The 27460-nt window shown below is 34.0% G+C and overlaps 1 protein-coding gene and 1 long non-coding RNA gene across 4 annotated transcripts in view; one reads left to right on the top strand and one right to left on the bottom strand.

Moving 5' to 3' along the window:
- The first annotated feature begins 881 nt into the window (after window positions 1-881).
- LOC130641854 (uncharacterized) lies at window positions 882-27460 on the top strand. Its single transcript, XM_057448852.1, has 20 exons — window positions 882-1834; window positions 7505-7771; window positions 8176-8514; window positions 8942-12829; window positions 13316-13411; window positions 14016-14164; window positions 15288-15501; window positions 15653-15747; window positions 16683-16871; window positions 17630-17710; window positions 18253-18364; window positions 22973-23107; window positions 23333-23408; window positions 23701-23818; window positions 24155-24204; window positions 24338-24464; window positions 24681-24787; window positions 24918-24946; window positions 25213-25415; window positions 25646-27460. Exons 1-20 carry the CDS (start codon window positions 1771-1773, stop codon window positions 26963-26965), a joined length of 7659 nt encoding a protein of 2552 aa, XP_057304835.1. The 5' UTR covers window positions 882-1770; the 3' UTR covers window positions 26966-27460.
- Window positions 16811-27460, bottom strand: part of LOC130641856 (uncharacterized) — a 37370-nt gene continuing 26720 nt past the window's right edge. For 2 of the 3 annotated variants that reach the window (XR_008982513.1, XR_008982511.1), the window contains exons 4-5: window positions 21708-22810; window positions 16829-16928 (exon numbers count right to left, since the gene is read on the bottom strand). This is a non-coding gene — a long non-coding RNA (uncharacterized LOC130641856). Of the gene's footprint in view, window positions 16929-21707; window positions 22811-27460 lie in introns of all 3 variants that reach the window. The other variant, XR_008982512.1, reaches the window with a different exon arrangement.

Below are 27460 nucleotides of genomic sequence, written 5' to 3'. Positions count from 1 at the left end.
AATGTCGCAGTGAGAATAAAAATGGCTACCAATTTCATGCTAATGTAAGCGCAAGAACAATACAATTGGATACAATTAGCATAAACATGAAAGCGAAATTGGTTTTAAAAGAAAGATTCAGGCACGCTGAGAAATAAATTTCGCGAAAAAAAGAATTGGTTTCATAATTTACTGCTTTTTCAGTGTTTTTTTTTGTTTTTTTCTGTGGGTGACATAAGACTGCTATAGTTAAAATTTACGTATCCATAATATAAGTGCTGAAAAAATCAGAAGATAATTGGTGTAGATCTTTGCGATAATTAATTTTCGCGAAAAGCGAGTTTGTTAATAAATCGCGGAAGTGAAAAACATTCGCGAAATCAAATTAGAATTTCCCGAAGGTAAGTTGAACGTTTGTTTTAATTTGTCGTTCTGTCCGTTCCTAAATGAGTGAAGCTTTAAAGTTCCTCTTTAGAAAAAAACGTTGATATATATTTTGAAACCTTAACTTAAGGGTATAAAAAAGTCACTTTAGTCCGTTCTTTTTTACTTTTTTCTTAAGGTAACGAATAGCTCGTTTTTTAACACTCCAGCTACAGGGTACTATAAATCCTTAAACTTCAACAAGCTGGACGGCCACTAATTCTGGAAATGGAATATACCACTTAAATAAAAGCTGTAAGTATGGTTGAAAATCTCCAAGAAATAATTTTTCTGGATCAATATTTTTCTTTTCGTTTAGGTCTGTTTTTATTTTAGTCATTAGACCATGGAAGCAGGTTGCATGAAAAAGGCTATCCTTTGGTCTGAATCCAGCTTTCTGTTAACAATAGGTTAACAATAGGTGTTCAGCAATAGGTTTTAAACCAGGAACTTTTGTTTTATAATTGGATGGTGTCTCCCCGTGGTATTTCTATCCACAGATCCAATAAAAATTATTAATACGAATAATAAGTTAAGTAGTTTAAAGGAATTAATTTTCGCGGGTTTTTATCATTTACAGCAATTTTTTTTTTTTTGATTTGCGTAGAACTAAATATAATTTGTATGTGAATTTCACCTACATAAACGCTCTTGGAAAAAGATACAAATTGAGAAACAAAATGTCAACAAATCCTTTTCTCACAAAATTCGTTAAAATTGTTTCTCGCGAAAATTAAATTTTGTTTTCAAACAATTTCTCGCGAAAATTATTTTCCTTTAGGTAGGTCGTCGATCATATTTGTGTTTTGTTTCGTTTGTTTTTAAGCCAAAGAGGCTTCCTTTCTCTTTCAGCCAATTCAAAATAAACACTGGAAACGAGGTTGATTTAGAAAATAACATTTAAACTTTGGAATGTAGGTTTTAAAAAAGGTTTTAGGTCAGGAATATTTAGGCCAGGAATATTTAGGCCGGTTATTTAAGCATTTTAGACTGATATAAACTGAAAATTTTTTTTGGAATATTATATGCAGAAAAACAGTCAATACTGTTCAGAAAAAAGTATCAAGTTTTAATTTCGATAATTATTTTTCTGATTTTTCGCGCGCCATGCTAAACATGTTAAAATCATACGCCCTGCTAAGCCATTATAAGCGCAACTAATGTTTCGTCCTGCTTGGTTGATTTTCACAGAAAATATTATGCCGAATCTGAGCTCGTGCAGCTGCAGAGGCCTGCACAAAAACTCATGGAGACTCTCCCTATAATGTTTATACTCGATTTACAATTCTTACTACAGGGAAATAGATAGGGTTGACTCTATGGCAACATCAAATCAAATGTGAACTATTCAACAGCTTAATTATTATTATGGTTGGAATTAGAATATTTATAATACCATGGTTTGTTTTATCTGTTGCGAACTTTCTATACGGTAAGTTTGATTGTTGTTGTTTATAAATTCAATTTATTGAACGCTCCTAGTTGTTACGTTTTTTTTCACCATGTCGCGTGATTTCCGATTCTCCCAACTAATTGCACGTTTAGCTGCACGTTAAGTCGCACGCGTGCCCCGTGTCAGTATACTCAGGTGGGCTATGCATGTGTACAAAGATTGAAATGCTTCTTGATGCATCTAAATATACATGGAATAAACCTCCTTTAAAAAGCAACATAACAACTTCCCATGCCTTCTTTATTGGGTTTTTTTCTGAAACTGTTTTCATACGCCTTGCTTATCTAAACTATTCAATGCATAACTTAAAGAATACCATTGCGTCAATACAGAGAAAAAAGTGTTTACCCTAGATTTTAATTCTCTGACTAAAATAGCGGAGGAAGAGCCTGAGAAACCCTTTAATGTGTGCCTGTAGTTTTATTCCCTTCAGGCAATTTTCGTGATGCAGCTTTGCAATTTTTTTGTTTGGTTTTCTATTCAATGCTTCATTTTTTAAAAAAAATTTCGGTCTCGCAGTGCTTAATAAAAAGCATATACGGTTGACTTTCAGTCAACACAAACAGTGAACTTGAACTTTTCTTATCTCGAATTATTTACTTTGGCACTTCTTTATTATAAAACTCAGTCGAGAACCTGAACTTCGATTTGTTGGATTATGTATCAGTTATTTCATAGTCACAAGAAAAAAAGATAGTCTAGTTGCGTGGACCGTCGGCATTGTTTACGCGAACTATCCTCAATCAGCCTGGGACGGCCCGCTCATCCTGCACAGAAGTTCAAAATGGCGGCGCATGCAGGAGGAGACTACCTTGCAGGCGAAGATCTTGATGATTTATTTGAGTTACTTGAAGGCGGTTTTCTTGATGAAGATGTGGATTTTACTTGGAATTAGATGCTGTGATAACGGAAGTGGAAGCTTACGAAGAAGTTGGGTATCCTTGTCAGGATTGTGATAAAATTTGTAAATCACAACGTGGCCTGACTAGACATCGCAATGTCAAACACACTACTGAAGTTACTCCTGAAATATCGACGAATGCTGGTCCTTCATTACCAAAACTTACTAAAGAAGAACAAATTTTGAAAAAGCTACACCCTTTGAAGTTGAAAGTACTTATCACGAAGAGTGCTGAGATATGCCTTGGTGATCAATGTTTACCCAAATCAACCAGGGAAGTGTTTCGTGATTTCAAAGTTTCTAATGATGATGCGGTCAAACTTTGGGAAAAACTGAAGCCAATCATTGGAAAGTATAACGGTGATGCAGAAGATTTTTATGCAAACTTTTATGGTCTATTGAAAGATAACTTGCTTCCATCAAAATTTGAGGACACTACTTTGAGCAATATTATTCTAACAGAACTTGCAAATCATGTTTTAATTCATCTTTCGGGTAATGATAAAGTTGTCGATTCTGTAACTGAAGCTGTAACACCTATCTCGGAGAATGAACAAAAAAGCCTGCAATATGTGGCTGGATTTATTGTTCACAAGCTTTATACAAAATTCCGTTTTTCGAAAAAGTCTTAACAAAGTGAATTCAACAAACAGGCTGTATCAATCCTACAAGCATGCAAAGTTGACTGTGATGATTCACAGACATTGATCAATATACGCGACCGTGGTGGCTTGTGGAGAGTGAACAAACAAATACAAGAACTTTTTCGAGAATGTGAAAAAATGTTTCGGTTGAAAACTTCAAATTTCAGCACAACACTAAATTGTCAAGACCTTGTTAAAAATATGCTCAAAAACTGTTCTGTACTTTCCAATTTCAAAAGTGTCTGTTAAACCATTGATCCACAAGTCAGTAAAGAAGTCAGTATGAATCTTCTGGAACACATGCTTACTATGTTTACAAGAGTTTGCAGCTTTTCCTATGCTAGAGACATACGTGAAAAACATAAGGCTGCTAAAAAACTTGCAAAGAAAAGATCATTGAGAACTGAAATTAAAAAAGCCAGTAGCAGCAGACATGGGTCACTGATTCATCTAGTTCCAGGCATGAACTATAAAATCTGCCACAATGGCTATTTTTATAGCCACACATGTGATAAAAAAACATTACACATGGCTAAAAATCACAATAAAAATTCATTCCTTTTTTTTTTTTCTTCTGGTTGAACTTCAGACAAAAATCAGGATCCCTCACAGTACGATTTAGAGGTGCCGTGTGAGAAATCCTGTTACTTCATTTACGGTCAATTTAAGATATCAGGATTCCTCTGATTTTCCTGTAAATATATGCGTGAGTAATTCTGACGCGTTTTGAAAAAGTGACAACATTGCAATTTTTCCATAGCTAATAGCTTTCACAAAATAATAGATAGATGGGACATAGAAAAAATAAACATACATACTCATCCAATAACCATCTCCTAAAATGATCCAATGATAGAACAAAGCATCTCCAGTCCCACAATATAAAGAGAACTAGATAAAATTGCCAATTATTAACATTTTTTCAAATGTGTGGCTATAAAAATAGCCGTTTTGTTGTGTGCTTCATTCAAAGTGTAGACTTTTTTTTTTTGGTAATGGGGTGTCATCTATCATGTTGAATTTGCTACCACATCCTTGTACATTCCCAGCAATTGGTCTTACAGAAAATTGTGCTTTTATGGTATTGTCATTATATCCAACGTCTCTCACCGATGGGTTGTCACGTCGCTATCCAATGGCACGCTGCCTACCAAAATAATTTTCCAGATCGTCTTGACAAAACCGTTCAGAAAGAATGTACGGTACACCATGTTGTAAAAGGAATTTCACTACTTTTTTGAGAGAGTTAACTGTAATCTTAAGCCCTTCATGTGTTTGCCAGGAAATAAACATATTTGATTTGGCATTTTTTGTAAAATTATCACCACGCTCTTCAATTGACTCTTTCCATAAGGTGAAATAGGAGAGAAAACCGTCCAACCATGCAAAGCGTTCATCATCAACTGACTGATAAGGTTTTAGAAATGGTTTTCTCTTCAACTCATGTTCGACAGTGTTTTTCACATTCAAGCAGTCAAAAAAACTATCCATCATTAGACAAAATTGTGCAGTACCAGCTGCTTCAGGTGGACCAAACTGATTGAGAACTTTGCCAACAGTTTCACTGAGAACTTGACGTGGAAATGCGACGTCTCAGCTCGTCATCTACCTCCCTATATTTCGTGATGATATTGATGAGCTCCTTTCCCCATTTTTTGTTTACTTCATTATTTGGCAACGGAACTTTGAAAATACTGATGTCTTTATTTTTCCTCGATACAGAGCATCCATATATAGTACAATTTTCACCAGGCATAGTAAAATCTTGTACGAAAAACACCCAAAGTCGAAATAAAAACACCAAACTAAGCACACACAACACCCAAAAAATGCGCCATTTTGAACTTCTGTGCAGGATCGGAGGTTTGGGAGCCACTATAGTTCAGCCGTAAAAACATAGAACAATGGCCTATTGTTTGTTGCTAGACTATCTTTTTTTCTTGTGACTATGGTTATTTTAAGTCAATGTTTAGTCCCTTACAAAATATCTTTTCAAGTAACCCAAAAGACAGAAGCGAATTAAAGAACTTAATAAACAAACAATTTTTTTTTTTCATTTTGCCCAATTCCTTACTGAAAGCATTTATAAATTTACTCCTTCTGGATGGCATACTGGTTCATGGACACATGACCTTAAAGGATGACCCATAACCCAGGATCCTAAAGAAGGAGCCAGGACTCTCTAGAAGAATCAAGGTCCTGGGTCCTGTTTTATTCAGTATGCCCTTCTGGCTACGTTTAGCCCCAAAGGGCATTGTACATCCTCTCCATCACCAAGATTGTACCTTTATCCAGCACTCTTGCGCAACTGTGTTCAAGGCTTCACTGCGAAATCGTTTTAACTTGTACTGACATCTCATTTTCGTTGAAATTCGACGTAAAAAGGGCTCTACACCTAAATGTTAGTTAACTTGGCCTATTTCTTTAACTGGTTTAAAAGTTCGAATTGGCAGAAGTTGGATGTAGATATCTAATAATGATTGGTCGAACATTAGGCTGGTCCCTTAACTTGATATCTATGATTACGAATTTTATATTCGGATTTCCTTCGTAGCTGTTTTTCACGAAGAAATGGATAGAAAGATTAAAATTGAAACAAGTTATTTTGTTGATTACACATATGACATAATTTGAAATATTATGCTGATGTCACCATTGAAGTTCAAAAAAAAAAGAAATCCAACTATTTAAGGGACGATAAAAAATCAGTTTTTAATAATTATATGGTTTTAGATCTTTTCAAGGAGATATTCTTTGTTGAAATTTAAATAGATATACCAAAAATTTATCTTCGGTAATTTTCCTCAATATCCTTGAATACAAACCTACAATCAAATTAAAAATGTCGAACACTAAGTCTTTCATTATTAGGTGACCCTTTAACATGTTATGTTAGAACAAGATTCAGTTTGTTCCTCTCAGCATCCTGACTACGTTTAATATGTCCCCAGCCTCGATCCCAGGATCAGCTGTTTCTTTCAGCATTATTGTGCTGTATTTTGTATATCCGTATATATAAGCACAACGCTGGTTAGAGACAAAAAGCCCTAAGGACGAGGTTCATATCGTCCCTAGTCAATTTTTTAAGGAAGTTAGGCCTTATCTTTTCAATGAATTGTATTTGCGATTGCAATATACCTTACTTGAGAAAATATTGTAGAGGCGTAAACTTTGCAAATTTTTATAACCCACGGCCAAATCAACCCCCTCAAAAACTACAATAAGGGTCGTTACCCAAACCCGTCATTCTTTGTTTGTTTGTTTGTTTGTTTGTTTGTTTGTTTGTTTGTTTGTTTGTTTGCAGCGAGAAATAATTATATAAAAATAAACATTACATTTAAATAAGTACGAAATGGGAATATTTAAAATATTTTTGTCATATTGTTGATTTCCATATCGTTAAAAAGTTGGTTTAAAGGTAAAAAAGTACAACGAAGAAGCATAAAAAAAAAATAATCTGGACATTTGAAAGCGAAACAGAAACACTGTACTCAAGTGGTGTATATTTTATGGTGTGAATTTTATGTCATCAGCTTCAAATTTCTGTATTTTTGTCATATTTTTTATTTTCATATCGTTAAAAAGTTGGTTTAAAGGTAAAAAAAATACATTTTAGGCTCGAGAGTCTGCAACTCGAAAAAGGTGTTCTATAATATCTTAACTCTTCCCAGTTAATTACTTTATGACAAAGAAAACACTATTCGATAGGAAGTTTATCTGGCTTTTAAAAAATATGTATTTTTATATACTTTTATTTTCTTAAATGTATGCAGTATTCTCAACATGGGTAATAGGTGTTTCATGTATCCTTAATTTCAGTATCTGCATTCCATTTCAATAACTGCATTCCATTTCAGTAACTGCAATCCATTTCAGTATCTGCAATCCATTTCAGTATCTGCAATCCATTTCAGTATCTGCAATCCATTTCAGTATCTGCAATCTATTTCAGTAACTGCAATCCATTTAAGTAATTGCATTCCATTTTAGTAATTGCATTCCATTTTAGTAATTGCATTCCATTTTAGTAATTGCATTCCATTTTAGTAATTGCATTCCATTTTAGTAATTGCATTCCATTTTAGTAATTGCATTTCATTTTAGTAACTGCAAATCTCGATGGATTGTGTGAACAGCAAGCTAAAAGTGCTTTCAGTTTGATCATGTTTGGGCATTCTCACGACAAGGATCATTGTCATCGTCTTTGCTGTGGTAAACGCAACTGTCACGTGTCTATTTTCTCGAAGAAACAATGTTTTGGTGTACATTGTAAACATCCCAAACTTTGTGCAACCATCACTAAACAACTGGGTGACTTCGAAGGACATAGAGTGGACAGAAGATCGACATTTTCACATGCAATTCCTATAGGTAGCCTTTCTTACAATTTTGTTTGCAATTGATATTTCTTTTACCCCTAAACAGCTTTCGTTGGCAACTATTGCGGTCATTAGAGATCTTCTTTAAGACAACAATTCTATCCTAATGCTAAGTGCCCATTTTTGTTGTTGTCACCGGAAGAACTCAGCATAAGTTTAAAACAGCGTCCCTGTTAACCCGGCTTGGATTGAGCCCATCGACCAGTACTTTAAATTACGAAAATAAAACAACTACAGTGTCGCGCAACTTCTATTCCAAATGACCTAGTAACGCAATAAATAGCTATGAACTAAATCAAAGTAATATTTACATCAAGGTTTTCTTAAAGCAATTCAAAGATAAGCCTTAAAAATAACATCGAGTATTGGAAATGGTGAATATGTTTCTCTGTGTAGGCAGTACCACATCATCACTTTTATCCCAGCACAATAAAAGGTCTCTAGAAGAAGATGACAGCGATGCCTCTGAAGATGATGAAGAAAATCCTACATGTGCAGCTGATTTTAAAAAATCGTTTATCCCCAGTCGAAAAAAAGGTTTTAAATTTATTAAACTTCCTCACAAAAGCAACCTGCTGGCGTGCAGTGATCAATGCTGTGGGACTGATGAATGTGTTTTAGCATTCACGATTAAAAATTCATGTTATGGTGTGATGTGCTCGCTCGGTGAAAATTGTCATTCGGTACGAGATAAGCTACCGCATTCAAGTATTGCTGTTGCACTGAAGTTGAAAGGTAATGTTTGTTTTGTTTAAGTTAGTAAGCAAGTGCACAAAGTTTATCTGGCTCAACGCTGATTTCCAATGAACTCTTATAAACCAAAAACCTTTAGATGTGGATAAGACAGATGTTTCTATTCTCTTCTTTGCTTGTTTACTCGCAAACAAGAGGAAAGAAAGAGAAAAACTGATGAGAAAGCTCGTTGTCTGAAGACTTGATTCGCACAGAAATTCCATGAAAATTTTTTCAGAAAACAACACTTGGTTTATTTAATTTTCGTACGACGCATCTAAGAAACCTCTAGTGGTGTAATACTTTATTAAAGGGTTAGGGTTAAGCGAGGCAACAAATCTCTTTTATTCCTGTCGTTTTTTGGATCTATCGTTTCTGGTGATTCCTTTCCATTAGATACCCTTTTTTCTTCAACTCTGTTTTATTTTAGAGTCCCTACACAAGAAAACCAAGCACAGAAAACATCAAAAACACAAGAATCTCGAACAATCCCACGATTATGAGACAAAAGAAAATGGTGATAATGATGATGATCATGATGATGCTGATGACGAAAAAGAAGAGGAAAAGCAAAATGAGCAAAGACTAAAAAAGCCCAAAAATCATGAATTTTTTCCAAATTATCAGTTACTGCATCAGATAAATTCTGGCATTTCTCAGTTAGATGATGAAAAAATGGGAAAAGTTAAGGAATCCGTTCCCTTGCATCCGACCAATGTAATGTCGTATAATACACCTGTAGGTAAGCATTTAAGGAAGCACCATAAGCATAAACACAAGTTTGACAGCAACAACCTGGATGAGGAGAGTATGACCCTCTTCTCGGATCAAGCTACAAAAAGAACAAAAGTATACCTTGATACGGAAGGCGAAGATACATCTCGGGAAGAACAAGAAAAGTTGTCTCCTGAAGCAATAGGTTTTGATAAACCTATGGTTACATCTCCTTATCAGCCAACTACAACCACCACCTCAAGAGCTAGTTCTAGTTCTACAACTATGCCTAGTACAACAACGTCTACCTCCACTGTTGCTCCTACCACCACAACAACTTCGACTACTACTACGACGGTGACCAGTTCTTCAACAACAACAACAACCTCATCTGTTGCCATGACAACTAATCAGCATTCGCCAAACGCATCGACAACTGCTCATTCGTCGTCAAAAACCACAAAAAAGCCTACGGAAGACATTTTGCTGAAACGAATTGAGAGCTTGGAACAAAAATTAGAATCCAAAGTTGGACAATCAAAAGGCAAAAAATCTCATCATAAAAATAAAAAAAAATTAAAGAAGAAAGGGAAAAAGAAGAATAAAAAAGAGGAGATGAAGAAGAAGAAGAAGAAAAAGAAAAAGAAGAGAAAGATTGGAAAAAAAGTTGAGGAATTTGAAAGTTCTGGTTCTGGTAGTGGGTACATTGAAACTGAGACTCAATTGAATAAAACTAAAACGAATACGTTTGAAAGTTCTGGTTCAGGAAGTGCGGAAAATATAGATGACACCGAATCAGGCGAAGGAATGTATGAAAAAATAAAAAAGGTTCCCCAAACACCTGTTAAAGTGATAAAAACTTCTAAATCCCACAAAAGATTGCAGAAAAATGAAAAACGGAATAAAATAACAAAGCAAATTAATGGTAATTCAAGTCGAGATTCCAAATCTAAAATGAAGAAAATTGGACGAACTCAAAAGAATCAAATAATTCCTGATAAAGAGGATGATAGTTTTCCTGTAAAGCATCTTCCATCATCTACTCCATTAGACAAGAAAAACTTTACAAGCATTGCTACAAATTATCTTGAACATTCAAAACTTTCTAACAAGGATAGAAATGAGGAAAACTTACTGGAAGAATTCAAAAAATTTAAAAAGCTTTTTGAATCAAATTCAGCACTGCCAGATACTGCAGGTAACGCTTCCTCTGAAAAGGTAAGTATATCTAACACAACGACAAAAGGAAAACAGAATGTTGTTTTGCAAAACAAAAATTCTACTATGAGCAATAACTTAAATCAAACAAAATCAAAATATACTGAAGAGAAATCAAAAAACAAACACACAGTTCGCGTAAATGCATCCGTCAAGAACAAGAACATCACAACACTAAAACATGTGAACAGAACTGCTCACAAGGAAAGAGTTGTTCCAATTGTACAGCAACGTTCTAATACAAAAGGACATAGTGTGAAAAATATCTCCAGGTATATCGAGCCAACAAGAAATCAAATAAAGATAGAAATTGATACAAAACGAACTAATAATAAGAAACTGAAAACAAACGTATCTGAGATAAAATCACACGTACTTAATACTACTGTGCTAACGAAAAAACACCCAGAAAAACTAAATCATTCTGTCAACCATAAACCTACCAATAAACCTACTAATCATAAAGTTCAGAACCATCCATCGACAAAGTCTACTAAAACAACGTCGAAATCAAGTTCTACTATATCCTCTCATGACCTTCATCATAAAGCAACTTTAAATATGCTAAATGTGAACAAACATGTTAATAAAACAAATAAAATGCAGAATAAGATAAACAACAACAACAACAACAAAAAGAACATTAACAATGGCAACAGTAACACCAACAACAATCTCAACAACAAGAGTAACAACATTAACAAAAACAAGGTTGACAATAAAAAGAAAATTCCCACATTAAATATTGCAATTGGTGATGAAGATACAAACATTGCTGCTAATAATAAGAAACATAAAATAGCTGCAGTCCACAAACCTACTGCAAAAGTTATTTCAAATTCCAAAAAACAGGCGAGCATTCAACAAATTAATAATCGGGCAGTTAACAAAAAACCAATGGGGATAGCAACAGGTAAAAATAGGTTAAATGAAATAACGCCAACACCAAATGGAAGGAAGAAGAAAGTTCTGCCACAAAAGACTACTACATTGGCTCCTCCAACACAGAAAAAACCGGCGAAAGCGATAAAGAATACACAGGTTATGCAAAAACCTAATGTAAATATTGCAAAACCAACTGCAAATGTGCAGAAACCTTCAGTAAAGTCTGTTGTGATACTAAAGGTACCGCCAAAGATACCACAGAATAAAACTGCATCAGAAAGTTTGAAAAAAAAAACAGTAGTCAACAAACCTTTAAAAGATTTAAACAATGGAGCGAAACCAAATATTGAGAATCTATCTCCAATAGAAATACATCAACCAAAGAAAGATACTATCATTAGAATACCAGAAACTGCAAATAAAAATGGTGTATTGAAAATAAATGAAAAACCTCAGGCAAGTATGTTGATTAAAAAAGAACCGCATGACTTGAGCAAGCATTTGAATGCATTAACTGGATCTAGTTTACTCTTGCATGGCAATCACACAATTCATAATCAGATTCCTGTCAAAACAACAAATACGTTAAGCCCAATTATAATTCCTGGTGCAAGAATGAATCACATTGCGCAGCAAAATATTCATCCAAAATTAGTTGCACATCAACTGAATATCAACACTCCTGTGTCTCCTGCAAATATAAAAAATATAAAAAATATAAATGATAAAACGAACATAAGGAAAGTAGATGTTGATGCTGTTGCACAAAAGAAGAATCATGCTCAATTTGAAAATCAATTGTTAAACGAGAAAAAAAATCAACATGAAATTAATACAGGTGGAATTCTCCCAAATCGTCTCCCTATGGTTGCACACAATATAGAGAGGTTGACAAGCGTACCTGAGGGTGTCCAGAATGTCGATATTCACAAATTAAATATTGGCGACGCGTTGCTAAAGGAACAGCCTGTGATTCATCAACAGAAAGCAATAAACAAACCAGAAAACAACCTACATGAACTTAAAAACAACATTGGCGAACGCGTTGGAGAAGTTAAAAATAACCTTCCAACTACACCACAGAGGATCAAACAAACCACAAACAAACTTTTGGACGATCTTGACAATTCAATGAAGAAAATCGCACCTATTGAAAAAACAAAGAATTTCATGGATACAAAGAAACTTCAAAAACAAAGCACTATGAATCCACCGATAAACAGAACAAATACATCGCAACGTCACAATCTTCCAAAAGTAGCTATTAACGTAAAACCTAACAAAATAATGCCGAAAGAAACAGAACCAATACATGGGCTAAAACCTACAAAACTGCACAAGAAAGTTTTTGATGATTTCTTCCATGAAAATGACAATAACACTGCTGGCTCTTCTAACACAATTGAACAGTTTCATCAGAAGTCAACAACGCCTGTTCCAAAAAGAGAACAAGACGACTTAAAAAAATTCTTTGACAATGTTGACATAAATGATGAACCAGGTAAGTTTTAGCTTTATTTTTTGCTATGCTTCTTAATGTTGTGTATGATGTTGTACTAGGTGGGGGGCATTGTGTCACCCTCAGTCCTTTAATTAATTAAATCAATTTGTTTTTTTCCTTTCCTAATTTTTGTTTTTCATATGGGATTATTTTTGGTCCTGGGACTAAACCCATGACAGGTGGTAGTGGGATTAAAGTATGTGTATTAATTATACATGGCTAGATTGAGATTACTGAAATGACATTTACTGTGGTCAAAAATTAAGCCGTGATTATTTAATGAGATTACTGTATGTCAAATTGTAGGTATATAAAAGAACTATAGACAAGCAAAGTTTCACATATCTGGATCGGAAACTACAATCTGGGGACACAATCTGCACCTCCCCCTTTCCTTCCTGGTTAAAGGCGCCCAAAAAGCCTAGTAGGAACAGTAAGGCTTTATATTTCCTGATCAGACGCAAGTATCATCTTATTATTTTTCAGTTGAGAATAAAACTCTTAAAACAATCGTCCCTCATGAGATTCACAAACACGAAAAAGAAGATAAAGAAAAACAAAGTGCACTTGAATTACCTAAAGGTAAAAACATACGCTAATACCCTACACATCTTGTCTAACCGAGTTCCTGGTAGAATCAAGGCGATCATGCCAAGACTGACTTACCTTCGCAATAGAGAGATCTTGGGAAAGCGAGTCAAACGTGTTAAATCATATTTTACAAAAAGAATGCTGATATTTTTTTATAGATGACTTTCCAATGTTTACAAAAGTTTGCAGGTTTTTAAATGCGCGTGCATTTCGGTCGGTAAAAAAGCAGGGGTATTTGTGGTAAAATGACTATTAATAATGAAATTCAAAAACTTTTGAGAAACGCAAGATCCAAAACACACTTGAGTTTTTTAAAAAAAATTGTTCTTCTTTTTGAAAAAACGTTTCATTGATTTTAAAAAAATATTTTTTTTGTGTCGCAAACACAATCGTCTTTATGGTAACAAAAGCGCAGATTGTTATATATCTGGACTGGTATAAATGATCACACTGTAAAATAATTAGACTGTGTCGATATGCTAACACTGATCTTACTGGAAAAGGGGCGAATAATATTTTTCCTATCACTTCACCAATTTTCTTTCTAAAACCATTTCGTTTAAATAAAGTGAATATTATTTTTTATTTTTTTCAGATTGTGTATTAACAGCCGATGTCCATAACAAGATTTTCAAATACGATAAAATCGACACGCTTTCTAAAATACCCAAGGTAGACTTTCACGAGTGTGCCAAGGAATGTTGTCATATCAAGAATTGCGCCGTTGCTGCGTTGGAGGATGGGGTATGTGTTATTGACTAATGACATGGTGTAACAAATATATTAAAACGATAATTAGTCCCACCAGAAACTTTACTGTAAGTATAATGTAAAAATACAAGCGTTGATCAGTCCGTTCTGGCCAGCTATAAAAACGATTAAATTCTGGAGAGGCTTTAGTCATGTGGGTCTGTCAATGTGCTGAAGGCGATTTTGAAAGTACAAGGTCTTCTGTCAGGAGAAAAGTGAACATTTAGGTAGATTTAAAAGTGTAGGCATATAGTGGCTTGTTCGAAATGAATCAAGAAAACCTGTTTAGCTTTAGTCAGCAGACTTCTTTAGTGCTACAGCAGCCTGTCAAAATGTCTCGAAAGACAATATGCACTGTTATATCTTTTTATGCACAAAAACATTTAAAGCTTCTTACCTTTTTTATTTTCTTCTTATATTAATTCATTTGTCTTTTCATACAATTTTGGAAAGGAATATGCATTTACACCTTTATGCCCATGTGAATTCACCTTTAGCATAGCTAAAAAATTAACTTCACGATTTCTTAGTCAAAAGGAAAGTTTGTAGTAGTTATCCAAAACTCTTCTATCAAAGCAAAAAGATTGATAAGATTAGAGGTAGAGTTACATAGGAATGGGCTAGCTACAATCTTAAATAAAATATGCGCATGATTCCACTTTTTCTTCTTCCAATTGTCAAATGATGTCAGCTGGTCATTTAAAGGTTTTTCCTGTTTCCGGAACAGGCATTGTTTTTGGCTTTAAAAAAAGAATCCACGGGAAATCGTCCGGGGCAGGCAGACAGACGCGAGCATTAAAATATAGATATTTTATTTTAAACTTATGCTGTATGCATATAGAAAGGTAAAACATTTTCGGAATTGCGTCCACATAAGCAAAGATAATCCAACGAAACAAACCTAACTAACCTAATCAGTCAAATCTTTGAGAGAATCAGAGCTGGATCTGTGTTATAAAATACATAAATTGAGATGCCTTTTTGGTTGATGACAAAAATATATCTCGTAGGTTGTATGAAGGAAGTCATAATAATTATTACATCTTAACAACACCAAATTTTCTGTAAATGTTTCTGTAAAATCGATGCTTTAAAGTTTTCCCCTTATTTCTTTTAGGTCTGCCATTTAGTGCAATGTCAAAACAAAACAATTTGCGAAACATTGGTTGCCAGTAAGAAGAGTACAAGACTGATGTTTTTTAAATCAAGATATGGTAGATCTAATGTCACTCAAGAGTTGTATTGCAAGAAACAACTTGCCACTGGCATTCCGTGGCAGAAAACACTTGCTGGTACTGTTGCTCTGAGAGATTGTCCGCGGGCTGCTTTAGGTGAGAGATTATAAAGACAACTTGACAAAGTAAAGTTTAACTTTCCACCACAGTGTATATCAACAATCTGAACCTGGTTGTGCACGCCTGGTTAGATTAAAATTTTGCCCTCTGCATTAACTTTTACAAAATTATTTACTTTTAAATTTAGGTAAAGCAAAGAGACTTTGTAACCAACAAGGAGACTGGGAACAACCTGATTTCAGTGGATGCATATCTCATGATTATTCGAGAATGTTTGACAAGGTAACTAGACTGTCAATTGTGTCATATCGTTTTTTGCTTCAACTTCACGGCTTGTCACTTCACCCATTACTGACGTGTTTATTTTTTAAACCGTCATCATCGCTGGGGCATGAAAGTAAGAGCCTACATGAAAGCGACCGCAAAGGCTGCATGGACTTTCTGGTGAATGGCTATTAAAGGGGCGCTGGTATAACACTTTATTGTGTTACTAATACCTTGGAAAGTCACTAGCACGGAATATATAATATTATTCTACTCTCTAAATGATCTATTACATTAGGCATTTTTGCAAAAGATTATGCCTTTAGAAATTATAAATCAGCAAAACGCAAAGGTGTGTTTACACCGAGTCATGGATACTTTTCAGGATGCAAAAGTTTTTTCAACGCTAAAAAATAGAAAATAAGGAAATCTCAAGTTTGTTTTAAAAGGTTAGTAATAATAAGAGTCACCTCATTGACTTATTTGATAAACACTTATCAAACTTTTAAAATATGAGGTATATACAAAGAATATGATTACAAAATCTCTTTTTTATATTATAAATTTAACTAAAAATTAAACTGAAAATATCCAATGTTTGTGTGGGGTTATCCATAAAAGAAGTCCACACAATTTTGTCAAATTTTTACCCTTCTCACCCCTTGTCCATATTTTTCCGCATTTTTTTTTATCTTACCACTAATCTCTCTATGTCCTTGCGGATACAAATGTGATATTTGCTTCAATTCAAAGTCAATAAAAATGGATTTTAATTTTAACCAACCTTTCTGCTCGTGAGAAATGCTAATACCAAGACTCTCCATGATTCTCTTCAACGTGATGCTGATAAGTAAGGAACATATTTGATTAAACATTTTCCCCTTCATGGGAATTGCTTAGAACAGATTTGAAACACCTTACACGTCAAAAAACAACGCAAATTTTCTTTCTAGGTAAAACAGCTCGGCCGTGGCATTAACGTAAGATCACTGCTGCAGGAATTGGATGACGTCACAACTCAAACCATTGACAATTCGTTGATATTTGGTGGAGATTTATTAAAGGCTGTGCAAGCTATTTATTCAATCAGTAAATACGTCAATCAAACAACCAGCGAAAAGTTAAACCATGATGACATGCGAGTACGTCTCCTCTCCATAGCATGCAGTATTTTCTCCAAACCCTGTTTTTTGAGTAATCTGAAGTAAAAACATTTAGATGCAGAGTTAAAAACCTACTTGATTTGCATTGTTGTTTTAACCTGTTCCTCTCGTTACAACCCTATATTTTGTGTATAACGTACAGTTAACTCCCTATAACTCGAACCTCCATGGGATCAAGGGAAATAGTTCGACTTAACGAATGTTCGAGTTAAACGAGATTATAGTTCGAGTTGAAGCGATTTTTTTAAAATGAGGTGGGGCAACAGTTACCGGGAAAAGTTGCAATCTTGTCGATGAAAAGGCATGCAAGTCCCACGTAAATTAATTTTTTTTTTATGACAGACAACAATATCTATCTATATTACATCAGTAGTTAATAGCTAAACAAAAATTTCATTTCCTTTTCTCGAGTGAAAAGTTCGAGTTATCCGCAGAAATTAGCCACAGGTGGGACGAAAAATGGGTCGGGTTAACGAATGTTCTAGTGTTTTGAGGTTTGAGTTAACCGGAGTTTTTTATAAGAAAGTATTAAGGAAAGTTCAAGGGACCCAAGAAAATGGTTCGAGATAATGAAAGCTCGAGATATGTGGTGTTGAAGTTACCGGGAGTTAACTGTGTATTGAAACACTTTTATATACGGTTTATGGTTTTTTATACAACGTACAAACATTAACGCCTGATTTTAATTCGTTCTCAAGGATACTAATTCAAAACTTATGATTATTATTGTTTTTTAGAGTATCACACGGTCTGTAAGCAATCTTCTGGACGAAACAAATAAAGATGAATGGAAGAATCTGGGGGCCACGTCAAAAGCGGTAAATACATTTAGATGTCTAATGTTTTTTCTTGATAAATCCAGTTTCATTTTTTTCTTGAAAAAAAATAGAAATTCTATCTAACTGATAACATGACATAGCAATTAATCCCTGCTTCATGTTGAATTTGAACAATAACATATATTCGTAGCTTTTAGCGTTCAACAATTTAATACCACGATTTATAAATTTTAAAAAAAAAGAGATTTTCTTAATTTTAAGAAGTTAATAACCCAATGAAGTTTACAATATTGTGCAATTAAAAATGATTTGGCTTAATTTTCGACATTACCTAACCTATTACCGAGCTAACATCTGAAACCCTAAAAATTCGCAAAAACAACTTTAATCTTTGCCTTAAAACAAATAGGCCAAATGTATTTTTATTTAAAGTGTATAGTTGAAAGATATTACGACTCTGGAATAGACAAGAGATAATTCATTTCCAATAAACCTAATACTTTTGTTTGTAAAGACTTTTGATATGAGTATCTTATTGTAGCTGATAACTAAATTATAACAGCTTGAGAATCCTCTTTCAGAACCCAATAGATCCAACAAAGCTGATGATTTCTCTTGACACGATTGGTTTGCGCGCTGCAGGTCAGCTACCCAGGCCAATGAACATGAAACCTGTCATCACGAGAAGTATTTGTAAGTATATTTTTGTATTATATATTGTCTTGTATTAACATGTTTGTTTTACATCGTGTTTCCCTCTATGTCGTGTTGCCTAAATTATTGTTGAAAAGAGGTGGAATAAAATGGGTGGGGTGGGTATTTGAAAGGAGTGAGGGGGAGAAGGGGGCGAAGCAACATTTACAATGTAGAAAAGTCGGTTTCGGTAGCAAAACAGGCAAAGGAGAACTACTTAAAATCGACGGGAAGTTTACTTATTCAGAGAAACGTACAAGACCAAATATATTTATATTTATAACTCAAAATAATTCTTGTTGTCATATATCTGCAGTAATCAGAGATTTTAACGTAGGAATAGAAAGGAATTTTTTTTAAAAAAAAATTCTTTGATTCTGTCATCACCAATGTGTTAGTATTGCTTTTTCCCTGACGAAAGTTTTCTTCAGCATTATGGAACATTGCAATTTTTTAATTTATTTCTAGATAATTTAGTTTTTGTCTAAATTTGGTGCTTCTTAGTCAATAGATAAAGTTTTTTACCAGACAAAAAAAATTAAGAAAAAGAAAATAGCTTCTTTTCTTAAGAAATATTTGTCAAAGGTATTTGCACGGCATGTTTAATTGCTAATTGCTTGGTCTTATCAATGGTAAGTTGTAGAAATTTCCTACGTCAACAGTGTGGTGTGCCACGAATTACCTCGTCTGTTAAATGACAAATGATGGCACAGAAAGTGCGGAACATATCACTGCGGATTTAAGTGAAAAATCACACTAAATTTTTTCACACAAATACAAAAAAGGCAATTCGCTTTAATAATTCGCTTTAATTCGCTTCAAAAATTAGTTAGCTTTAAGCCAGTGATACACGATCCGATTAATCGAATTCGATTAATCGGATCGTGTATCATGTAAAAATCGTATGCTTTCGGCATGCTCAGACTTGTCAAATTCGATTTTTAAAAACTCGGACCGGTTCAACTTTTTCGATTAATCCAAAGATTTTTAGCCAACCAAAATGCTTAAAATCTGTACATCAAATGTGCGCTCAGAAAAATGTGAGTTTCTATGTCAAAAATAAACATTACTAGAGGACGTTTAAAAACAAAACAAGAAGCCCTGGGGGCTCTAAGAATTTCCGCGCGCTACCAAAATATTTGATGAAAACCTGCTAATTCGTTGTGTTATTGTGCCAAACATTCGAAGGGGTTTGGTGCATGAACCTCTGAAGATAAAGCACACCAGTGACATTATATCTTACAACAAACACAAACAAAACGAAACATGTCATAGTAAACTCACATTTTAAAAGAAATTGCTAACAAAAAATACAGCCTATCATTCATGGTTGAAAGTCTTACGATTGAAACGTTTATGGTCTTAAACGGCATTAGTTGACAAAAAATCAAAATTTTGATGTGACCATCATTTTCAGCATACTTTTTTTATTAACTGTGTCAATTTTTGTCGAAAATAAAGCAGTTTTAATTTTTGGATAAATTTTGACCTGAAATGTTCATTTAGGTGACAAAAAATCAAACTTTTGTACCATCATCATTTTCAGCATACTTTATTTGTTAACTGTGCCAGACTTAGCCGAAAATGAAGTGGTTTTAATTTTTGGACCAATTTTGGCCTTAAATGGCATTTAGGTGACAAAAATCAAAATTTTGATGTCACCATTATGTTCAGCATACTTTTTTTGTTAATTGTGCCAAAATTTGTCAAAAATAAAGTAGTTTTAATTTCTGGACCAATTTTGGCCTAAAATGACATTTAGGTAACAAAAAAATCAAAATTTTGATGTCACGATCATGTTCAGCATACTTTATTTGTTTACTGTGCCAAATTTTGTTAAAAATAAAGTAGTTTTAACTTTTGGACCAATTTTGGCCTGAAATGACATTTAGGTAAGAAGAAATCAAAATTTTGATGTCACCATCATGTTCAGCATACTTTATTTGTTAACTGTTCCAAATTTTGTTGAAAATAAAGTAGTTCTAATTTTTGGACCAATTTTGGCCTAAAATGACATTTAGGTGACAAAAATCAAAATTATTATGTCACCATTATGTTCAGCATACTTTGTTTGTTAACTGTGCCAAATTTTGTCGAAAAAAAATACCAATTTTGGCCTGAAGCGTCAATACTAGACTCAGTAGTTAAGGAGCTTGGGTACGAAGTTTACATCTGTGACGGACCAACGTGAAATCCCAGGGTCGATTTTTTTCTCAAAAAATGCTCCGGAAGAAAAAAACGACGGTTTTAAAGAATTTCCTACGCCCTCGGGCGCGGAAAATTCAAAAATGTACAAAAAAGAATTTAACGAGATTTTTATCGAAAAAAATTAAAAAAATCTTCTTGCTCTAACCGAAATTCGTTTAGCAACAAATAACACACTCTGTTTCTAACGTTTTCTTAATATTTTAGTTATTGTAATAATAACTGTAACAACAGCGAGTTCAACTCGGTCTTCACTCTCTAAAGACATTTTATCGAAAGTAAATTATCAAAAATCTGTTCAATTTATATTAATGCTCAATATAATTTCGATGAATTGAATTGATTAATTGGATCGTGTATCACCGCCTTTAGGCTTATAACAAGAACGTAAAATTGGGCTAAATTCTTGTGTATGGTGGCCAAGAACTAACACATAAGAAACGCTTTATAAAATTGTGTTTTTAATTGATTTGTAATTTTCAAATTCTATTTTTACTTTCAATTTAATTTACTTTTAATTTGCCTTTTTTATTTTGGTTTTATTTTAAATATAATTTTAAATTGAATTTGAAAAATGAAATTCAAAATCTCGCATGACGAAGAGCTACCACAGTATACCGTAATGCATTTCGAATACCTGGTTTCTGTATTGTCATAAATACATGTATTGTTAGACACTGTTACAACCTCGCGCTAAGGCCCCTATCTCACCTCGAAGTTATTTTAAGAGTGGTGTGGTTTATATTTAAAGGTTTATATCAAAGAATAGAGTCATGGAAGTATGGAGGTGTATTTTAAAATAAATAACACATAACAAGAATTTCGCCATCCAAATTTTTTATAACATACCTTAATACAGGAAGTTAACAGAGCATGAAATTAACGGATTTTGGCCTTTTTCGGGTTAATTTTATGCCGTGTTCATTTTTAGGGCCCGTAAATTTGGTGATACACTGATTAAAATGGTAAAAAATACGGGACATGTGGTAAAGGGTTTAAATTACAAGTTTTCTTTTTCTTTAAAACTTATTAACTTTTATTCATTTCCTTCACTGTAACTCTCACTCTCTTTATTTTCACTATCTTCCGGCGGATTGGCCATAATTTTTTTAAGATCGTGCTAAATTCATGTACTTACAAAACACGTGTTGTTAATAAACTGCTCCGTTAATATCATGTACAAAGGTATTTGTAGGCTTCGAGGAATTCTTTAGCATCAAGTTCGGGAGGATTTTTTGAACAAATTTGTAATGATCTTCTGTCTTCGGTGCTTAGAAAATCGTCTTTAACGACATCAAGACCTGATTGAGTCATCGCCACTACGATTTGAGTAATTAAAGTGTGTGTCCTACAAAATAGAACACACCATTTTAATAAAATATTCGAGCAGGTAAGTATATAATCTGGTCATTTAGGACACTTGCCACATTGGGTAAGACCAAAATTTTCAGGAAACTCGTATATATATTCCGGAACTCCAGATGGTAGGAATATGTCTGTCTGATGTCTTATTCGTTGTGTGTTTCATACTGTGGCTCGAAATAAATCTAACTCTCTTTTTATGAGCGGAATCATAATATACCAGTCGGTGGTTCGTGCGTCCTTTATATACCGCATTTCGTGTGTTTCGCTACTTGAGGTACCATTTTGCGCAGAGACAAATAGAATATGGCGATTATTATAGCCAAGATGTAAAAGCAGCCCTGGAAAAAAAACGAAAAATATAGCAGATTTTTGTTCACAGGACTACCTACATCTTTTGTGTTCGCGAAAAGAAATGTTTTACCGGTTTTTTTCACATGTAGAGTCGTAATGTATCAAAGTATTTCAATGCATTTAAGCCAGTTTTACAAAAAACTTTCCAGCCTATCGGGAAGCTCCCTCCACCAACATTCAATCTATAAATACCGCTGTTTAAACAGAGACGCATTTGTGAGGATTTTTTTTGGTTTTTACATAACAAGCTACACAAGCATAAAGGAGCGTTGATACCTGATTAGAAGTAGACGGTCCGTAAGCCACTGTATCGCAGGGATCATCACAGCTAGTTTTAATTTGTAATGGATAGCTGCTAAATTGCCAGTTTCAGTACCACGACGCATCCTTATGTTGGAAGCTATTTTCTCGTTTCGTATAATTAATGGAGGTACCAGTTTACAATGATGCGTGGGTCGCTGTTTGATGTTCAGGCTTTTAACCATAGTATCTTTCAACTAGCACTATCCAGGCATCCATACATAGCTACGGGGAATGTGTGATTTTTGTCAACCTATTGTTTTGCCTCGTGATAAAAAAACTTGTGGCCATAATGGATTGGAAATTTTATTTGATGAAATCTGATCGTAAATTTAAACAGTAAATTTAAGAAATGTTGTGCCACATATACATTTGTTTTCATTTTAGTACTCGCTGTCTCAAAAATCAAACCAGAACTGAATGGAAGAAACTATACCTTTCCTACCAATATGGTACCTCTTATGAATGAATGGACTGCAAGAAAAGATTCAATTACTTTGCCTCGCAATGTTTTTAAGCCCGGTAGGTACAGAACACATAGACAAGAATATAATAAAAATAATTTATAATCTACCATTTCAAAATAGGGATTTAAGGTGGCAGATGAAGGAGTGTATATGTGCAGCCTGACTAAACCTTTTTGAGGTGTTCAAGCATTTGACGATTTACAGATTAGGTTCTAATTGTGCGAAATGGTCCACATTGTACAAGAGATCTTCTTTAATTCAAATTACTAAAAATTTTTAGGTGAAGTTACACTGGTCGCGAGTATGTCTTTTAAAACGTTGGGTCATTTTTTGCCTCACAGATGGAATAGAAAAAGGTAACATGCAGTAATAGTTTTAAATTTTAATTAAGAAATTCGGATTTTAATCTAATTTGATCTATCAAAATGTTTTCCATTAAAATTCTCCTGATTCATCCTTCCTGGGCATGTCAGACACAATTATTGTTGTGCGTGTGTTTTTAAGGTGTACAAAAATTGTTAGCTTAAAAATTTATTGCGCCATTTTTTGTCCGTGACTCATAGCTCACGATAAAGGTATAAGACATTTTCTTAACGTGTATAATCTATCGAGTCATGTTGTAACAGATCCTAACAATTATCATTATAGACACGTCATTTTTACAGATGGTTATGTGGTCAACAGCAATGTCATATCATGTGCAGTGCATCCAAAACTTTCTTTCCAACACAATGCAACTGTTACGATCGTCTTACAGCATTTAAAGGTTATCGTTAAATGGACTAGTCTGTTATACTAATAATATGGCATAAGCCAAATTTATAATAGATTTTTTGCTTTTTTAGTCATTTATAAGCCATATTTTATTAACTGCCTCAATTTATCTTACGTGCTGAAAATTTTTTTGCAGTCTATTTCAGTTAAACAAAAACTTTCCAATTTCTTTCTTTTCTTTAGTTTATTTTTTTCATATCCAGTACTAACCATTTAGCTTTTTTTATTCTTAAATTTGGATGTTTTGATAGACCAAGCAACTAGTATACCTTCAATCGCCAAAAAACATTTTAAACATCAACATGACAGAATGTCTTTTTTGATATAGGAATCAAATCCTGCTGAATCAAAGTGTGTTTTTTGGGATGTCAATGACAGGTAATATTTAATAGGTTGTGTCAAAAAGCCTAAGGTACAAGGCAAAGGACCTTAGCCTGCATTAAGCATTTTTTAAAGCGTTTTTTTTGCTTAAAATATGAACACACTTTAATTTACTTCTTTTTGTCACTAGGGATAATACCGGAGGAAGCTGGTCTACTGAAGGGTGTTGGGTAGATTTCACCAACAAAACGACAACAGTGTGCAAATGCTCACATCTAACTCACTTTGCAGTTCTTAGTAACATTAACGATCAAAAGGTAGATAAAAATCTTCGCTAATACGAGATTTTTTTCACATACCAGCATCATTTTATTATCCAGGGCAGTCTAGAATCAGGTCACCACATGTAAACACTTAGAAAAAGAGATAGGATTGGTTAACTATATACGCACAATTCCAGTCTTGTTTATTATGATCTATGATTTCTCTGTACTCCTTTCTCAGTGTGTAACGCAACGTAAACTATTTTATAGATATCTGAAAAGGAACAGAAAAGGGAAAATGTAGTCGTTGCAGCATGGCTTGGTATACCAGTGGCTGTCATTCTTCTACTTGGATCTTTATATGTCTGCTTCGCTTGGTTAGTGTTAATAACTTTAAAATTCTTCGAATAAATATATAAATTTCAACGTAACTTTTTCTCTTCGTTGATTTCTTCAAAACCAAATTAGTGTATCTATTACTTTAATATTTATATTCGTTGTTCATAGGACAAAAAATCCTCGAAGAAGACATGTAGGTGCGTAAAACGTTATTTTACACATCGGATGATTTCCACGCGCAATTGATGCTCTGTTTTAAAGAATTTTTTTGAAATACTTGTGCGCACGATTGTTTTAAGAAAGAAAAAACGCCATACGCCATACATATCACAATGTAATATTCGTCTTTCCACTTAAAAAATATTGGTCGTACGCGAAACTCCTTTCTTTTGAAGTATACAGAATTGTTTTCACCTGTCCATGCTATTGCAAACTTTTGAGGAATATGTATAATTCAATTTAGTAATAATGGACAAAAGACCAACGTTTCCTGATAAAGAAGTGGTTGTCACGCAAACAATATCGGAAAAATATCCTGGTTCGCCAAACAGATACTTGTATGCGGCGAATTGCACTCCAAGCCCTTCTGAGCTCGAGTGGGAGCATGCTTGGGATGTTCTTACTGACTGTGAGAGTCATGATTGCAAAGACAAGAGAAGGCCAAAAGTAAGGATTTACGAAAAAAAGTATAAGTTCACATATTGGAAATTATAATTATGACAGTTCTGACCGTTCAAGTTTATATAAAGATATTAGATAAATTATTTGCTACCATTGTGTTTCTTCTCTGTTCTATCGCTTGCCACCACTGCTCATTGTTTCAAATAAGCATCTTTCGTTTTACTCTTTCATTGCGGTCATATTAAGAAGCTGTACGTGCATATAACTGTTTTTAGGAAACAATGAATAAGAATGAAAGTACGGAGCCAGCGTTGAATGTTGGCAGTAAACTCTTGGATACCTCTTTTTGTGTTGCAATAGATGATATGCCGTATACGAGTATTTTTACCTTGCACGAAGTCACCAAGTATTTTCAAATCTCATTTGAACCAAATGCAACGTTGACCGAATCGAAAAGTCTAAATGATGAAACTGAATCGACATGCAGTGAGGATACTCTAAAGAATGGTGAATACATGGAAAATAAAAAAAAGGTAAAAGAAGAAGAAGAAGAGATAACAACAGAAAACGTAGAAGAATTAAGGAGAGAGGGAGAGAACATAGAATTGGAGGCATGTGAAATGGGTAGTATTGCAGTAAATGTATACGAAGATGGTTGCAAGACAACATTATTTGATTTAGTGAAAACAAAGGATGTTTTACCAAACAGCGCTTGCCAAGACATTTCATTAGAGCACGAGAATGTAAATGAAAAGCATATAACATTTTCTAGCGTACAAACGTTTATTGGCGTTGACTTGAGTACTTTCTCAAGAATTCACTACTGTTTTATTTCAAAATTATATATTCTATTAAAGGAAAACTTTCTTGTACGTAAATACGTCCGATTTTCTCGAATGGTTGTGCTGACTGAACAAAATAATTCAAGGCGAAAAGACCTTCAGAAAGAACAGACTGTGTTATTAACGCCGTTTGTAAAACCGACAATAAAATCGATTACAACCTTGAAATCCACACTGCATACGACGTCGATATCTCCACCGTCTACACTAACAGTTATAACGTCAACAACAGCACCAATTCCAACGTTTAGAAATGATTGGTCACTGTGGAAAGATATTGACTATACGCAACCAATCAAAAACGTTGTCGAATCGACGGTCCATAAATATATGACTATGGAAAAACAATTGCATAAAATTAACCGTGCCTCGAAGGAGCTGTCGTTTGAAGGTTTAAATAAAACCACGTCAAATAGTCAAACAATCCGACAAAAGGACGTCAAAGCGACAACGAACGTCGGACACAACTTTCGTACACAAACAGCCCATATGAGAAGTTACATAGCCCTGCGTCAGCAATCAAGACGAAATGATATCCAACTGACTTATAGAAGCACCACCAGAAAGCCTAAAATTTATAAAAGCGTGACGTTTAAACGAAAAATGGGCAGTCGAGAGGGTAGTGAGAGCAAATTGAAAAACCCATCTATACCATCGCCACAGAAAATAGCTAACAGGCCAAATACGAAAGAAGAATTCTTAAACGTCTTAAAATTAAACAAGGCTATTGTAGGGACAAAAAGCTCTCGGTGACACGATTTTTAAAGATTTTATGTACTTGACGATTGTATCATATTGCTTTTTAAAAAATTTTATATATATATAATTTATAAAACAAAAATAATTATTTCTCTCGGTAAGCTTATTAAATAAACACAAATCAGCTGACTTTTTAACTTCAAATTAAGCTCTTTGAGCCAAAATTAGATACTCTCATATCTCGATAACGAAGCCGTCATCTGTAACCGTAGTAGAGAGACATACGAAATACGATATATAAAGAACGGGCTACCAAATAGTCTATTATAATACTCAACTTTCTGTTTGTGAATCAAAGATGGTGGCTGCGAGTGTCGACTGGTGAATTCCCGTGGGTTTTGTCGACATGTTACGACTAGTTCCTAACCAGTTGCGACGGTTAGTATAATTAGGCTAGTGGTAAGTCAGTTGAAAAATTTTACAGGAATTCACCAGTCGATACTTGCACTTACTACGGGCTTTTTTATAAGAATATCAAAATTCTAACAA

The sequence above is a fragment of the Hydractinia symbiolongicarpus genome, chromosome 4, assembly GCF_029227915.1.
Source record: "Hydractinia symbiolongicarpus strain clone_291-10 chromosome 4, HSymV2.1, whole genome shotgun sequence".
Lineage (NCBI taxonomy): Eukaryota > Metazoa > Cnidaria > Hydrozoa > Anthoathecata > Hydractiniidae > Hydractinia > Hydractinia symbiolongicarpus.
This window is presented reverse-complemented; position numbering and strand designations above follow the sequence as displayed.